Here is a 16,821-nt window from a genome sequence, read left to right as displayed (position 1 = left end):
AGACTATTTGAAATGGTACCCAGTTTGGTTTGTTAGTACAGTCAGGTTATCCAGAGATAGATTTGTCAATGTAGCATGGTAGCACTTTTGTACTTTGCACAGCAGCAGTTCCATTTATGGTGCCAATAGTTGTGATATTGTATTAGTATGATGCAGCTGTTAGGTAGGGGCAATTGTTTGCCATAGGCAACCAAAACATTTTGAATCATTAGATTTCATGATTGCAAATGAAGTTTTGTCATGCATAATTTTCTTTTGAAACTAATGCTTTTTGCAACTTACATTTCTAGCTCCACAGTGTCTGGGGAAGCTAAACTGATGTGCTTTGTAAATCAGTTACAATGAGTGTTTTTGAAGCAATCTATCTAATTTGGGCACATACATTTTAAAATAACAAAATATTGAAATAGTGTGGAATTTATGGCATCCTCTCTGTCATGAAAAACTCAAGTAGCCTTTTTGTGTGCTAAAATAGTGGTATATACATTCCATCTGCATTTAGTACAGAACTGTCGCCTTATATTCTTCTTCACCTCCTCCATGCTAAATATGAATCAAATAATTGTATAATGTCCACAATTATAGAATAGTCTTTTCATATTGCACTGTGAGCATTGGAATAAAGTACAGTTATAGAGAATGGAATGGAATGAAATAGAATAAGCTGGAAGGGACCTTGGAGGTCTTCTAGCCCAGTCCCCTGCTCTAGCAGGAGACTTAGACCATTTCAGATAAGTGACTGTCTAGTCTCTTTGAAAAAAAAACCCAATAATGGAGCGCCCACAATTTCTGAAGGCAAACACACATCACTGTTAGGAAGTTTCTCCTTAATTTCAGGTTGCTTCTCTCTGATTAGTTTCCATCCATTGTTTCTTGTCTTGCCTTCTGGTGCTTGGTAGAATAATTTGACCCCCTCTTCTTTGTGGCAGCCCTCAAATACTGGAATACTGCTAATTCTTCTTTTCTTTAGATTAGCCAAACCCAAATCCTGCAGACTACATTTTGTATCCCCCCCCCCCACAGTCTTTCTGGTACTAAACATGAGGAACATTCCTTTTCTTTATCATTTCAGGATTGAAATGTGCATGAAATATTTTATATTGCTAGCGGAAATTAAATTTTCCCAGCTGTGAAGCAGTACAATTTGTAAATACAGGTCCTTGACTTATGACACTAATTGAGACCAGAATTTCCATTACTAAGCAAGGCAGTTGTTAAATGAGTCATACATGATTTTTTTTACCATGGTTGTTAAGTGCAGCTGTTAAAATGAATTGCATGCTCTTAAGCAAAACTGTTTTTCCCCACTGACTGTGCTTATTGGAAGCCAGCTCGGAAGATTGTAAATGATGATCACATTAGGCCAGGATACCGTAACCACATGATTGTAGTGATGCTGCAGTAATCATATATGTGCAAGGACCTCTTGTAAGTCATTTCTTTCAGTGCTATTGTAACTTTGCTAAAGAAACGCTTGCAAGTTGAAGACTACCTGTATTTGTATTTTTGCTACAAGTTTTGACATGGGTTTTCAGGTACGGTGGATTTTTATGTACAAATGTCATTAAATTGTTAGGTTATAAAAAAGTTGACTAAAGATCATCTCATATTTTAAAGAACCTCTTCAATCAGCTTGCAATATGTGCATAAAATTTTCATTAGCAAAAGTTATATTACTTATATTATCAATGAGATTTCATTCAATTATGTGTGAATAAATCACTCAAAGTTAACTTATATTAATTCAGGCAATATAAAAAAATAATATATTTGCTTTTAATGTCACTTAGACCTGTGTTATAAAATCCTACAGTTCTTTTATTTTTAAAATGAATTAAAATGGGGAGTATAACATAATAAAGTTGTGCTTATATTATGGTAGGGTAATTGCTAGGTTTTTTCCATGTTACTCAAGATTTGAAATTGTGAAAAAGACTTGACAGGCACATTGATTAGGCAGAAAATTATTTTACTTCGTTGAATTGATTTGAAAGCACTTGATACAATTTCATATATTTAATTACATTGTTGATTCAAGTTGAAGGAATAATTCTATCGAATTGTCATTGAACTAAAGCTTCCCAGAATCATATTAATAACTTTTGGGTTCTCTAGGTATTATCCTTCAAAGCAGAGTAACATGATAATTAAAATTGTTGTTTGATTAATGAATGTAATGAAAAAATGTCAGCATGCTTGTGGAAATATTTAATAGAAATACTTTAATGGTTGGTATTTACATACGGTACCCCATGCAAAGGATAACAAATACAAAATGGACTTTGAGTGCATTGCCATTAATCTATGTAATGATAGTGTATTAATTATAATTTTAAACCATGTACAAGTCTTTATTTGGTGTAGGCACCAAGCTAGAAACTGGAAGATTGTGAATGTTAGGCCTGCCTTAGACACAAAGCCAGCTGGATGACCTTGAGCCAGACACACTTTCTCAGCCCTAGAAAGGAGGCAGTGGCAAACTACTTCCAAAATCTTGCCAAGAAAATTGCAAGGATTTGTCCAGGCAATCTCCAGGAGTCAAGTTTGATTTGAAGGCATAAAACCACGCCCCTCTCTGAAGTCCTTATTAATTATGGTATTGCACAAGGGGTACAATAATAATAGCCATCATTTTTATGCATATACGCACAGTGTATGATCAAGGGTACATGAAAAACAATTTATGCAAGGATTCATGGAACAGATCCATTGTGTAATCTGGAAATAGGCTATAGTGTCCAGTTAGTTGAATTTCATGTTTTAAATGGACCCTTATATTTCTGGTTCTACAAACTGCTTCTTTTATTCTATCAGTACGTGTATTATACATAACAAACCAAAGAGGTTGGTGTGGTGGCACTTGATGATGGCAGTTATTGAATAAAGTGACTTAGAACTTATGCCTTATGTCTTTTTATAAGGGCTAAATACTTTTTTCTTGTTGAACATTATCGGTATTTCTTATATTAGCAATTAGGTAGAGAATACATGAACAAGCTTCTATTCTTCTTTATTGTGCATTATACTGATATCTCAAGTGTGTTTGTTTCGGGATCAAAGTTACTTGTTTTGGGTTTACATGTATTACTGAATGAAAAACAATGCAAGGAACTGTATCTTTGCCAGTATTGTCATGTGATCACCATGAATACTATCATTGTGTCAGCATTGCCACCTGCCAGTTAACATTTAAATCTAGACTAATAGCTGCTTTTAGCTATTGAGTGGTGTAATGTGTACATTTCTGCCCATCAATTTCAGAACATTTCACCTTAGGTGTCTTTATAGTTTAATGATGCCACGTGTCTTGGAAGCATGCTAATTTGGAATTTTTCTAACAGAAATAATTAGCCCTGAATTCTTAGATTGAAAATCATGTCCTTCATGATTTTAGAATATAACCAAGCTTACTCAATTCAGTGTTATATTGATTATAAATTCATTTTAGGCATGTCTTATCAATTGCGTTGTGTTTAAAAATCAATTTAAAAAGGTGGCATGATCAAGCTCTTTAAATGATGACTTTGGGCTTTGACAGAATTTATTAAATATCCCAATTCACCTGGGCAGGAGGCAAGCCAAAGATCTGTGGCTACTTAGCTAGGCCCAAAGGACTCTGGAGCAAATTGAGTGGGAAAGATAGATGGGTGGGGCAGTTGCAGTGGCCCTGTGCTTATTTATAAGGACTGGTTAAGTACCTGAATTTTTATCACATGATCACAGGGCACTACAGTGGCCATAACTTCGAGTACAGGTTGTACAGGTAGTCCTTGACTTACAACCACAATTGGGTTGAGAATTTCTGTTGCTAAGCGATGTGGTGGGTTAAGTGAGTTACATCCTATTTTACAACTTTTTTGCCATGGTTGTTAAGTGACACTGTAGTTGTTAAGTGAATCATGTGGTTGTTAAGTTCATCCAGCTTCCCCGATTGACTTTCCTTATTGGAAGCTAGCTGGGAAAGTAACGAACGGTGATCACATGATCCTAAGACCCAACCATCATACAAAGCCAAATGCAGTCATTCTTTAGGAAAAATACATTTTAATTTGTAATCTTTGATTAAAAGAAACTAGTTGATCATACAGTCCTATATGTGTATTCTCTTAAGTAAAATGTGTTCATCTGCTCACTCCTAAGTAATGAACAACAGCCTTAATTTAAAAGAAAGGTACACATTCCCTTTCTGAACAAAGTTCAGCTGCAGAAATTCTAGAATCACGACTTCAGGGAAAGTGGGAATTTGGGTAGGTGTCTGTAAAATTATGTTGCTTTTGTTAGAATAAACCTTTTGCTGGTATTTAAGTAGTTTTCATCTGTTAAATTATTGGTGATTATGAAATGTGTTAAAACTGCCAAGTTAATTCTTCTTGCCCTATCAACATTATATGATACCACACAGCGGAACTCCCTTTCTGAAAATAAGTAGGCTTTAAAGGTTTTATGTCACCAAGAAAAGCTACCTGAAGTTTGATACTAGCTATCTCTTGGAGTAAGAGGATGTAAAACGATTAAATGCCTACTTAGTATGTATGACTAGTTCATTGAGTTTTGTGCTTTTTAGCTTTCAGAATGATTGGTCACTCCTGATTTGCCTCCTGGATGAAATCATATTCAAAACATTATAGCCTGCAGGCAGGACTTGCCTTAAATTTTACAGTTGGAGAACTGGAAATGGACAGGAAACAAATTTATCTTAACTCTTACTTTTCAGAATTGTTCTACATATGACAAAGAAGTAGGGAATTGGTGTACCATTTATTTTAAAATCCCAGTTAGCATTCTTTAAGATCTGAGTATTAGCCAAAATAGCCATCCACTGTTTGAATATGATTAAAATTTAGACTCTTGTATATGTTTATTTTTAGAAACTTTTTAATTAATTGTGGCTATCTGATACAAGTAGTCCTTGAGTTAATTCTATTTGTTCAGCAACTGTTCAAAAATTACAGCAGTGCTGAATGAATGTTTACTTATGCCAAGTTCTTGAAGTTGCAGCTTGTTGCCATGGTCCCACAATCAACATTTGAGTGCGCATCTGCACTTATGTCTTATGACTCAGGGTGCTTCAACTTCTCCTTTCCACCTAGCTTCCCCAAGCTCCACCCTCATCTTTGCCCTTTGCCCTTTTTTGCTTCCCTGTTCAGCAGAACCCCTGGGCAACAGGCCTTAGCTGGTTGCCGTTGCTTTACAGAAAACCTTTGGAAAGCTGCTGAAGTCTTAAGAAGCACTGCAAAAGTGGGGTGTACTATTTGGAGAATGGTACAGTCAGATTTGGGAAGAAGGCCTGATGCAGCCAACAGCTGCCTTGGGATAGGACTAGGCTGGCCTCAGCAGCAGAAGGCAGTTTTGGTCAGCTGAATATAGTGGGAGCTTGGAATGCAGGATAGTGGAGGCGATGGGACCCTTGTTCTGTCATTCATAAAAACAAAGAATCTAAAACTAGTTGCTTAATAATGAAAAACATTTGCAAATACATATCATTATGCGTGGTATTGGCATGTCTCATATAGTATTTGAGAAATAGTAACAGATGACTTGGAACAGGTATTTTTCCAGTATTAAAAATTATACTATTTAATTAGAATATTTTAATATTCATTTTGCTATGTACCCAATAATCTAATGCTATGAACTCAATCTAATGTTCAAGAATGCTTTTCTACATTCAGAGACCTCTGTGAATTTCCCATTCATTTAGCCTTCATTTTAAATGATATTTTGTTAACATTTTATTGTTTACATTTGTTTCTAATAATTATTTCTTCTACTCTATATTATTATATCATTTAAATCAGTGGTCCCCAACCTTTTTGTACCAGGGACCGGTTTCAAGCAGAAACATTTTTTCAAGGACCGGGGAGAGAACTGAAGTTTGTAGTTTGCTTGCAGATCGTTCATTACCTGACTAGGTAACATCTGATGTTGTTACCTAGTCGGGTAATAAAACGCTGCCAGCAAAAACCACCAAGTTCAGGAGCGCCTCGGCCTGCCTCCTCAGCCCCATCCCCTCCCCTGATTTAAATTGCTCCGTGGAATTTGAATACAAGTAGCCCACCAAACTGAATTCCTCTGGAAATTGAATTCCACCTCCAAATGTTCCCAGCCAGCCTTAACCATGTTGGTTGAGATTTGTTACGTTATTCTTCCTGACTACATTTCACGGGGCAGCTATGTAACCTTAGCTTCACCAAGCGTTTTTTGTAAACAGCCCCTTAGCTTTTTTGAAGAAAAGGCTGTTTTGTTCCTTTTTATCCAACAGATTCCTCTGAAAGCCCAGTCATAAAGGAACTTAAGGGATTAATTATTAAATAGCCCTTTCACCTACTTGGATGCTGAAATATTAATTAAATAAATTCAGGTTAAACTTGATTCCTATGCCGATAACCTTACAGATAATGTATCTTTTCAGCAACAATATGGAAGTGACTTTCCATTGCCTTCTCCCAGGATGACTTTTTTGACTTACCAGTCATGCCTCCAGACCTGATATTCTCTGGAATTGTCTTGCTCAGCTACTAATGAAGCCTGATCCTGCTTAGTTTCTAAAACAGATACATTTTGGACAGGAGTTGCCACCTGCATATTTTATAAAATTGAAAAAGCAAACTGCAAAAATTGTGTAGAAGTGTTCTATACCAGCTGCCCCCAACCTTTTGGGTGTCAGGGACTGGTTCCATGGAGGGTGGTTTTTCTGTGGGCCAGGAAGACGTAGTTTTGCTCACTGCCTGTATCCTGTGCATGCATAGATTGGGCTTTGCTTGCTTGCATTGCCCCAGTTCCTGATGGGCCACAGACCGGTGCTCGTCCACAGCCTGGGGTTTAGGGAACCCTGTTCTATGCAGATAATATTTTGCATATTTAAGATGCTCCTGATCTGTAGTTTGGTCTGCAAGTGGTTTTGGGGAAGTTTATTTCCCAAAATATTACATAAAAGTCAGAAACGGTTTAGTTCCTGTAAAATATTAATTTGAAAATTAATTAATTTGGAAGGATAAATTCTAATTTTTATAGAGAATGCTAATTTCTATAGAATTAAAGTTATACTGATATACTCTGTGCATTTACTTCAGTGTTCTGCTTTAATTTGAAGCTGAAAATATCAGGCTCAATTCTAACAAACGTTATGATGACCACTTTTTTGTATCCAGGTAATATATGCTTTCTTTACTATTAACTCTCTCCCTTCTTAATTTTCAGGCAAAAGAAGACTTTTAGAAGAAAAGACACTTGTAGTTTGCAAGGATGCCATTTCCCTTTGGCAAATCACACAAGTCTCCTGCAGACATAGTGAAGAATTTGAAAGAAAGCATGGCAGTTCTAGAAAAACAAGATATTTCTGACAAGAAGGTAGAAAAGGTAAACTTTACATTTTCTTTTTATGGACCTATCCTGGAAGGATTGTTTAACAGTACAAATTTTCCCAAGCATTTTTGTTAATCCTCAGCAGCAGCATTTGTTGTTTTATTTTTGGCAAATAATGATTATAGCCTTTGTAGCAGCTTTTCTGGATATTACATGGGAAATGTACTGCTGTTGAAGTTTTTCCAACCCTTACTAATTTGTTATCAGGCATTTATATTTTCTCTTGGAAACTTTTCTCTGTTCCCAGATAAAAGAACATCTAAAAAAATTTTCAGCAAAAACTTTCCTTGCTTTCCTGTCTGTGATTTCACTGTCACCTGATTTTTTTTTAGTTTATACCCCACTGTTACTAATTATCAATAGTTTATTAATCTATCAGAATCCTTGTCTGACTAATACACTTCTCAGTTGAAATGGTAACTTTATGTTCATAAAACATTTCCCTGGACTAAATACCTAGAACGGGGATCGGCAACCTGTGGCCCCTGAACCGCATGCTGCTCTTTGGGCCCTCAGCTGCGGCTCCCTGTGACCTGGTTACAGCAGAAGGATGAAAGAGCCAATGCCCTGTCATGGCAGTGGCATGGCCAGAGCCTTAGTGCAGGAGCAAAGTGCCCCTGCACTTGCCTTTGTGCGGCAACAGCATTCTGCTTTCGTTGCGGTACATTTGCTGTTGCCGCCAGCAAAGAGGGCTGGGAGAGAATGGCAGAGGAAGATCTTGCGGAGTGTGGGCCATCCCCCAAGCCTGGCCTTCCTCCCTTGTCAGCGGGCCCAAGAGAAAGAAGGGCGGCATGGGGAAGTGCTCCTCTCCCCCGCCGAGCACAACAGACCAGTGGGAGATGGCCACCAGGCCTGGAGGAGCGCGGAGAATTGTGGATGATGGTCAGAAGATGCACTCTGACATAGTCGCAAACACGCATGTCCAGTGCACGCTCCTCTGTCCGGAAGTAGGATTGAGTGGGAGGAAAGGGGCAATTGTAGCAGGGAAGGAGAAGCCCAGCTGGCTTTCCTTTATCATGGGGCGGGGGGAAAGACCCAATTCCTCTTTTGCGCAGCACAGCGAAAGTGCGCTTCACAGTGCGGGGAATCCTGGATCCCCTTCTGGAGCCCATTACAATGCAAACCTGGCCCTCTCATCTCTCTTTCTCTTTTTCTTTCTATCTCCCTCTCATCTCATTTCTCCCTTTCCCTCCCCCCCTCTGGGCGGAGAGGAGGTCACATGTCCAGCAACAACAAAGCTGGAAGTAGCTGCCTGCCGTTTCTCATCATTCAGGCAGCAAGAGAGAAACAGAGAGAGGGAGACAGATGCAGCTCGATTTGGCTCTGTCTGCTCTCCTCTCTCTGCCTTGCCCAGTTTTGCAAGGATTCAGCAGACGCTGCCTTGGTGATGGGGGGGTTCATCCCCATACTTTGCCTGCCAAGCATCTTTTGGGGGTGCCCAGGGATTATATATTCCAGCTACTTTGCACCGAGTTGCAGGATGCATATGCGTGTGTGTGTGTGTGAGTGTACTGCTGCTTGGGATGATGCTTCTCTGAAGTGCGTGCGGTGACAGTCTGACAGTCACTCCTTTTGCAATGGAAGGTTAATTTTTGTATTTTTCCAGAGATAGAGAGAATGTGGTCGAATTTCCTTACAGTTATTCCCTGGGTATGTGGGTTGGGAAGTGGAGGTGGGGAGTGGGAGGGAGGAAGGGTGGGAGAGAGCGAGCGAGAGAAAGACAGAGAAAGAAGGGGGGGATGAGAGGGAAATAGAAAAAGAGAGAGATGAGAAAAAGAGAAGGATGAGAAGAAGGGAGGGAGATAGAGAAAAAGAGAGATGAGAAAGAGAAAGATTAGACGGAGGGAAGGAGAGAGAGAGAGAGACAGAAAGAAAACACGGGGAGCAACAAAACCGGGGTAGGCGTGGCTGAGGGTCATGTGATTGGGTGGGAATGAGTGATGTTGAGTTGGCCATGCTTATCCAGGTTTTATGGCTCCCTGTGTTTTCTGTGGGAAACAAGCCCAAGTAGCTTTTTGAGTGTTTAAGGTTGCAGACCCCTGGCCTAGAAGTGATGAAGGGAGATTTCGTTGCCATAATGCAATATTTAAATTGCAGTACCTTTGACTTAGGCCTAGAATCTTTCACATGTGGTTCTCACTTAAAATATGTTTCTACAATAAAAGTAGTCCTCAGTTTATGAACAGTCATTTAATGATCACTCAAAGTTACAACAGCCCATAAAGCACTCCTAACCTTTCTTCCCTACTTGCGATCACATAAGCTTTGGGAGAATGGATTTACATAATGATTCAGATTTATGATTGCATGATTTATATAATAACTGCCACAAGTCTGTAAATTGGGTCCAGTCATGTGAGTCCCTTGACTTATGACCACAACAATTTACAACTGAAATTTGGTCCCATTTGTGGTCATAAGTCAAGGACTACCCGTATCCTCTTTCACTTTTCAGAAGGAGGAATGGTTGATTAAAAGAAGAAAGTAATCTTTCTGGCTTCTCCTTAACTAAGAATTCTATTTCTTAGTTTAAGAGCTTCACAATCTGAGGGCAGAATTTTCCTCCATTTCCTGCTTCAATTTTGGAAAGCAGAGAAAATCTATTTTCCCATTTTCCTTATTATGAAAAGTATTCTGGTATGACCACTTAATCACATAAAGACAAATGGATTTTTAAAGGAATTATTTTAGGAGATAGCTAACATTACACACACACACACACGTTTTTCTATCTAGTGAAGATAGAATTATAATAAAATAATAGTTTTCAGAATTAAAAACATATAATTATATGTTATTCTTTAAATATTTTGTTGAATTGTTTTTAATTTTATATGCATTTTATTATCTGTGCTTTATATGTATACTGCCAAAATTTACATGATTGAAACAGTATAAAAGCTAATAAACTTCACTGAAATTTAAATTTACCATACTTTATGAAGTACGGATTGCATGCAAAACTTGTTGCACTGGGAAAACAATTTAAATGATTAAGCATATTTTTCCTGTATATATGCAGCAGGGGAAATGAGCAGAGGTCATTTTACTTTTTCAAATTTATAATTCAGAATGTAGTCATATAACAATATTGCACTCCCCTGATTTTCTCATGGTAATTCACAGTTAAAAAAAGGTATACAAAGGATGCATGTGTACAATTTTTATGCAGTGTAATTTCTTAGGCAGTTTTCCTCCAAATTGTTTGAACAGAAGCTAAGAACAAACTATAGTTTGAGTCTAGCTTAGAGACGAGCTGGTATCCCAACTTGAACATAATAAGCAAAAGACAAGGCCTTTTTTGTTTTTGGTTTCAATTATATCCTTCGAAGGAGAAGCCTTTTCTTGGAATTTTGGGAGCAGAATCCTAAATAGTTGCATACAAGCGTGGCTGGCATATTAGGGTGATTTTTCGTCTGCTTTTGAATATATGTTGATCTAATTCTATCTTTTTGGTTAACCTCAGCATTTATTTTTAAATGGGCAGTGTGCTTGTGGTGTGTATAATTGCTCTTGATGCTATAAATAGTCAACTGTATGAGCTTAATTAACAGTCTGTCTCCTCTTTCTGTCTGACATTTTTTAAATCCTTCCAGGAGATTATGTTTAGATGATAACTGATTTTTTTACATCCTCCAGACATTAAATGTCTCATTACTAAACCACCCTAACGTCCCTAAAATAATGCCCATCGGTCCTACCAGTCTATCTGGTTTCCTTTCCCTTTCATAGAATTATAGGGTTGGGAGACACCTTAGAAATCTTCTAGTTCAATCCCCTGTTCAAGGCAAGTGCTCTTGTACTAACTGGATAAAATCTCTAGAAAACTTTAGTGATGGAGTACCCATAACTCTGGGAGGCAAGCTATTCCATTGATTAATCATTCTCAATGTCAGGAAATTCCTTCTTATTTCCAGGTTAAATCTCCCTCTGATGAGTTTCCATCCATTGCTTCTTGTGCTACCCTCAGTGCTATGGAAAATCACTGTCCTCTTCCCTGCGACAGCCCTTTAAGTATTGGAAGGTTGCTATCATGTTCCACTAAGACTTTTGTTCACTAGCCTAAATATACTGTATCTAATTCTCATAACCATTCATTGTATAATTTAGATTCCAGACCACATTATCTTTCTTGCTATCTTTTGCACTCTTTTTAGGGCCTCAGTAACTTTTTTTGTGTCATGATGACCAATACTGGACATAGTATTCCAAATGTGGCCTCACTAATGCAGTATAGAGCAGTGCTATCACTTCCTGTGACCTCAATGCTATTCTTCTGTTGATGCAGTCTAGAACTGCATTGGCAGTTGCAGCACACTGCTGGCTCATACATAATAGGTGTTTCATCTAGATCACTCTCACAATTACTACCATTGAGGCAAGTCCCTCCTATTCTATACCTATGCATTTGGGTTTTTTTCCTGCCTAAGTGAAGGACATTATTTTCTCACCACTGAACTTCATCTTTGTGAATAGGACCCAATGATAAATCTGTCAAAGTCCTTTTGAATCTTGTGTCTATCTTCCAAAGTGTTGGCAATTCCTCACAGCTTGGTGTCACCTGCAAATTTGATTAATTATATCCCCTCATCTACATCATTTATGAAGATGTTGAAGAGAACCGGGCCCAAAACAGAACTTTGAGGTACCCCACTTTATGCTTCTTTCCACATAGATATAGTTCCATTGAGGATTGTCTATTCTACACTGTTCTATCTGCCAAGAAGTAGGCTGTGGTCTACTTTATCAAAGGCCTTACTGAAATCTAAGGATATTATATCCACAGCATTGTGATGACTCCTCTAGACACCTCCCCAGGTACCTCTGCAGATGTCAGCTTAGAGGAGGATGAACCAGTTCAGGGCATGTTTGGAGATGGGTTGGTCAGTGGCTCCAAGCAGTCATCTGAAAGGGATTTAGCTGAAGCACAATTTCAGCAGGACAGCCCTCAGACTTTAGGAGGGGAAAGCAAGCAGCTGAGGACGGTCAGCGAAAAGGAAGAAGAGTCCTTTTGCACTTGATCTGAGAACATGTAGGGCAGAGAAAAGCGAAAGTCAGCCTGATTATTTGCAAGGAGGCAGCCTTGCCTTTCTTGATGGGCTATACCAGAAGATGGAGGCGATGCTGGGAACAATGTGTTCATTTTCTAGTTGTGATTCCTGCCTTGCTTTGGATTGATACTGTGCCTTGACTTGGATCGCACCTTGTGAACTCTGGACTTTTCTTGCCTTGTGAACCCTCTTGTATTTTGGATTTGGGTTGCCTTATGGGTTTATCTTGATTGGGAAACATTCAAATGCCTTGTGGACTTATTGGCCATTGCTCTGTGGACTAGCAGCCGTCTGCTTTTGGCTGGACTTAATTGGGACAGTTGTGGAGTTTGGGGGAAGGGAATTGCTGGGAAATGTTAATTAACCCAACAAACCACTGTTACCTGTGTATGAGCGGGACAGCACAAGCATTTTCCTAGTTCACTAGTTTAGTCACTTTATTAAAGAATCTAATAAGTTTTGTCTGGCATTTGTTTTTAACAAACCCATACTGGCTTTCAGTAATTACCTTGTTCATTTCTAAATACTCATATTTTTCCCCTTCTCTTTCTTTTCTGGAGTATTGAGTTCTGTGACTGGATATACCCAGCATAACAGCTGGGAATATGCAGGCCTTTCCAAGGTGACCATTTGGTGTCATATGTATGATAATGCATCAAAAACTAAATGTATTTAAGTGTATAAAATAGCTTAGGCCCCTGTCTTTTTACAGACTACAACAGCCAAAAAACCCACAAGCCAACAGGGATATTCTACTTGTCCAGAGAAGTCTTTTACAGACTCTTAAATAAGAAACTTCGTAATAAAAGGAGGTGTGATTTGGAAGTATTTTATGGATTTTTGGAAAAATAAGGTGGCCTAAATGAGATATCTCAATTCCTGAATTGTTCAGGTTAAGATTTGGAAGATCAGGGGTGTTTTTTAAAAAGGCAACTGGAATTCCTTGTTTTATTTTTCCTTGAAAACGTTTAGCTTCTCATCTAAGAAGCTTCTTCAGTTCTGATGATTGAAAATATAGACATCTCGGAGATGTTTTACAATGATAAAAACAATGATACATACAATGATGCTACTGTTATGATAAATAACTTTGGAATCTGATTATTTTTGCAATGATATAAGGTCATATTGAGTTTTGGGTATTGCTGAGTGAATTATTTTTGAAAAATTGGAAAAGTAGTGAGGATTTGATTCAAGAGGTAAGTAACTTAGTTGTTTTTGGAACGACAGTCTTATCATTAAATAATACTATTATTTAATGACTTATGTTCTTTGACATTGATTTTATGATACCTTGTAATGTTAGCAAATCATCTTTTTAAATGCAGAATTGGAAGCCCCTCCACAATTTGATGAATTTGTTACAGACTTCCTCTTTTGTTGGTTTCTTGTTAAGTTGCTTGCTTTTTTCTTTGTATCTTATTGTAAAGATAAAGTTCAAAACAAATGAAAAAATAGTAAAATTAGTAAGCAAAAGATTTTCAGCTTTAAAAATAACTAGGCTTTTTTTCTTGTGCAGGCTACCGAAGAAGTTTCAAAAAACCTAGTTGCCATGAAAGAAATTTTATATGGCACAAATGAAAAGGAACCCCAGACAGAAGCTGTAGCTCAGCTTGCTCAAGAACTATACAACAGCGGTCTTCTTAGCACCCTAGTAGCTGATCTACAACTCATTGATTTTGAGGTAGGAAAATATGTATTAATGGTAATTTCAGATTTGAATCTCATCAAAGATAATTACCAGAGTAAATTGTTATTGTTTTTTGTAATCTCCATGGATAGAATGTGGGGAGAAATTGGATTCCTACTGGATTTATAAATTATTATTTGTATCTATTGTAAGATTTTTTGAAAACTAAACTAGTTCATGACTATAACAGAAAAAAAGCCACGGGTGTCTTTTTAGGTATAAAAGGATTTCTTCATACATATAGTTGTATACGATTATGAAACACACTGTCAACATGAACTGAAAGTGCCCTAGAACATTCCAGAGGTGACAAGTAATTTGCATAGTTGGGTACTCACTGAGGCCCATGGACAAGTTGAGGGATACATAAACAAAAAAGAAAAGAAAAACCCCAGCAACAGGATGAATGAATCTTTTCCCCAGAACCTGAATATGCCCATTAATTCCATTTGGCTATTCTATTAATGGGAAAATAAAAACTGCTGGATAAGCTGCCATTGTGGGAATGTGGTTTCTCTCTCATTACCTATCTTATTAGCTATATGTGCCTTTTATATAACAAACTATGAACTCTGCCCTTAGGGCAGGATGAAAACGGTTAAAGGCAATTAGAGTTTTTTGAGAAGAAAACCACCTTCCCTCTCTGTATCATAAGTGACTTGTGTCTGAAGGTCCCCTGTGTTTCAGAAGCAGTAAGAACTGGAACATGTCAGAGAGGTCCAGTCTGGAAACAAGGAGGAATTTCCTGACAGTGAGAACAATTAATCAATGGAACAGCTTTCCTCCCGGAGTTGTGAGTGCTCCATCACTGGAGATTTTCAAGAAAAGATTGGACAACCATTTGTCCGGGATGGTATAGGGACTACTGATTTGGGCAAGGGGTTGGACTAGAACAGGGGTCGCCAAACTTTTGGACCTCAGGGACTACCAAACTCATAATTTTAAATCCTGGGGACCACTAATATGAATTTTGACTGATGGTGGCTTGCTGATGTTGGTGTGTGTGTGTGTGTGTGTGAGAGAGAGAGAGAGAGGGGTGGGATTCAAATTTCTTAACAACTGGTTATTGGGTGTGGCCTAATTTATGGGTGTGGCTTGGTGGTCATGTGACTGGCTGGGCATGGCTTGTATGTAAATATAAATATTTATGTAAATATTCAATTTTTATAGAAAAAAAGCAACTTTTATCTAAAATCAGGCAAAGCAGGCAGGCAGACTGAGTTCTCACAGAATCACAGACTCAGGGATCTATCTATCTGTCATCGGCTACCTGAGTCTGTCACATAAAATTTGCTTGCAAGTAAACTCATAAAATTTGCTAGCAAGCAAACTCACAAAATTAACTCACAACACACCATGTATGTAAATACTGAGTTTTTTTATTAAAAAAAGAGCAACTTTTACTCAAAATCAGGCAAAACAGGCAGGCAGATTGAGTTGCTCACAGAATCACAGATTCACTTAGAGATCTGTGTTTCTACCATTGGCTATCTGAGTCTGCACCGAATAATAGAACCTTAAAAGCAGAGCCGAAGATCTAAAGATTAGCTAGAAAGCAAGAAATTCAACGATTCCTGCTTTCTAGCTAATCTAAATCTCCCGGCATAACAGAACAGCTGATGGTCGGGGGGAAAAAAAAGGAAAAATAGTAACTTAGCAGGCAAGTTTGCCGGGTAAGGAATGAGTGGGCGGAGAGGGTTGCCACGGGCCATGTGGGCGGCATAGCCTTGTGTTCCTGCACAGCCTGCATTAATTGCTTTGGGGGGCTGCTCTGCGGACCATTTCTCTGCAGATCACCAAAATTTTCTCATGGACCACCATTTGGCAACCATTGGGCTAGAAGACCTCCAAGGTCCTTTCCAACCTTACGATTCTATGAGGAACACATGGTCAAAAACAGATGTTAAATCTGTTAACAGATGTTAAATGGGAGAGTGCAGAACTTGTTGGCTAATTTTTGAAGCCTTGCCTTTATATTATTATTTTTATTTATAGAATTAATTACATTTATATAACCTAGTAATGTAGTATATCTTTAGAGATGTGTATATTTTTTTTAAAAAATAGTGTTTTCTATCAAAAGGATAGTCTATTTTAGACTAAAATTTAACAGTACATTTGATCTTCAGTATTCTTGACACAGATCCAGAATATGATTATAAACGCTTTCATACTGAAGACAAATGCTTAAAGACTATTAAATTTTTGCATGTTTTCATCAAAAACATGGAACTGCCAATGTAATATGTGTGATTATCATCATCATGAAGAAGTTATATCATTTAGAAGTAGAAAATAGTTCAAACAAATAAAGTGTTACTATTGTTCATAATCAAGTTTCTTATGACAAATGCTAGTATTGATGAATCCGGGGGGTGGGGGGGGAATCACAAGACTTAAGGCAGAGTTAGCAGGGCTATTGAGTAATGTTTGATTATTGTGATATGCACTTTGAAGTAGTTTCTAGAAACATTAGTCAAAGGGAAAAACTATTGCTGTTTTGGGTCAGTTTACAATGGAATTACAAATATTTGCATTTGGACTGTAGTCAAGTCAGTGCCTCCTGTCTTTCTACAGAATTATATTTTGCAACATTTATTCCTGTAGTCTCATCTCTGCTCCCTTAGTAACATAACCAACAGCCTTTAAGAAAATATTTGCATCCTTTCCTCCTGTGAATAAATACAGTGAAATACTAAGAAACCTAAATAATGT

At 37.8% G+C, this 16,821-nt stretch overlaps 1 protein-coding gene across 3 annotated transcripts in view; it reads left to right on the top strand.

Moving 5' to 3' along the window:
* Positions 1-16,821, top strand: part of CAB39 (calcium binding protein 39) — a 33,555-nt gene that overhangs the window by 5,685 nt on the left and 11,049 nt on the right. For all 3 annotated transcript variants that reach the window (XM_026695062.2, XM_087964985.1, XM_026695070.2), the window contains exons 2-3: positions 7,201-7,359; positions 13,936-14,100. In XM_026695062.2, coding sequence (XP_026550847.1) covers positions 7,246-7,359; positions 13,936-14,100 — 279 coding nt within the window. In that variant the 5' untranslated portion in view covers positions 7,201-7,245. The remainder of the gene's footprint in view (positions 1-7,200; positions 7,360-13,935; positions 14,101-16,821) is intronic.

This window comes from Notechis scutatus, chromosome 4, assembly GCF_049901735.1.
Source record: "Notechis scutatus isolate UNSWTSFEM ecotype Mainland chromosome 4, rNotScu1.2, whole genome shotgun sequence".
Lineage (NCBI taxonomy): Eukaryota > Metazoa > Chordata > Lepidosauria > Squamata > Elapidae > Notechis > Notechis scutatus.
Note: the sequence above shows the minus strand (reverse complement) of the source record. Positions and strands in the feature narration are given on the sequence as shown.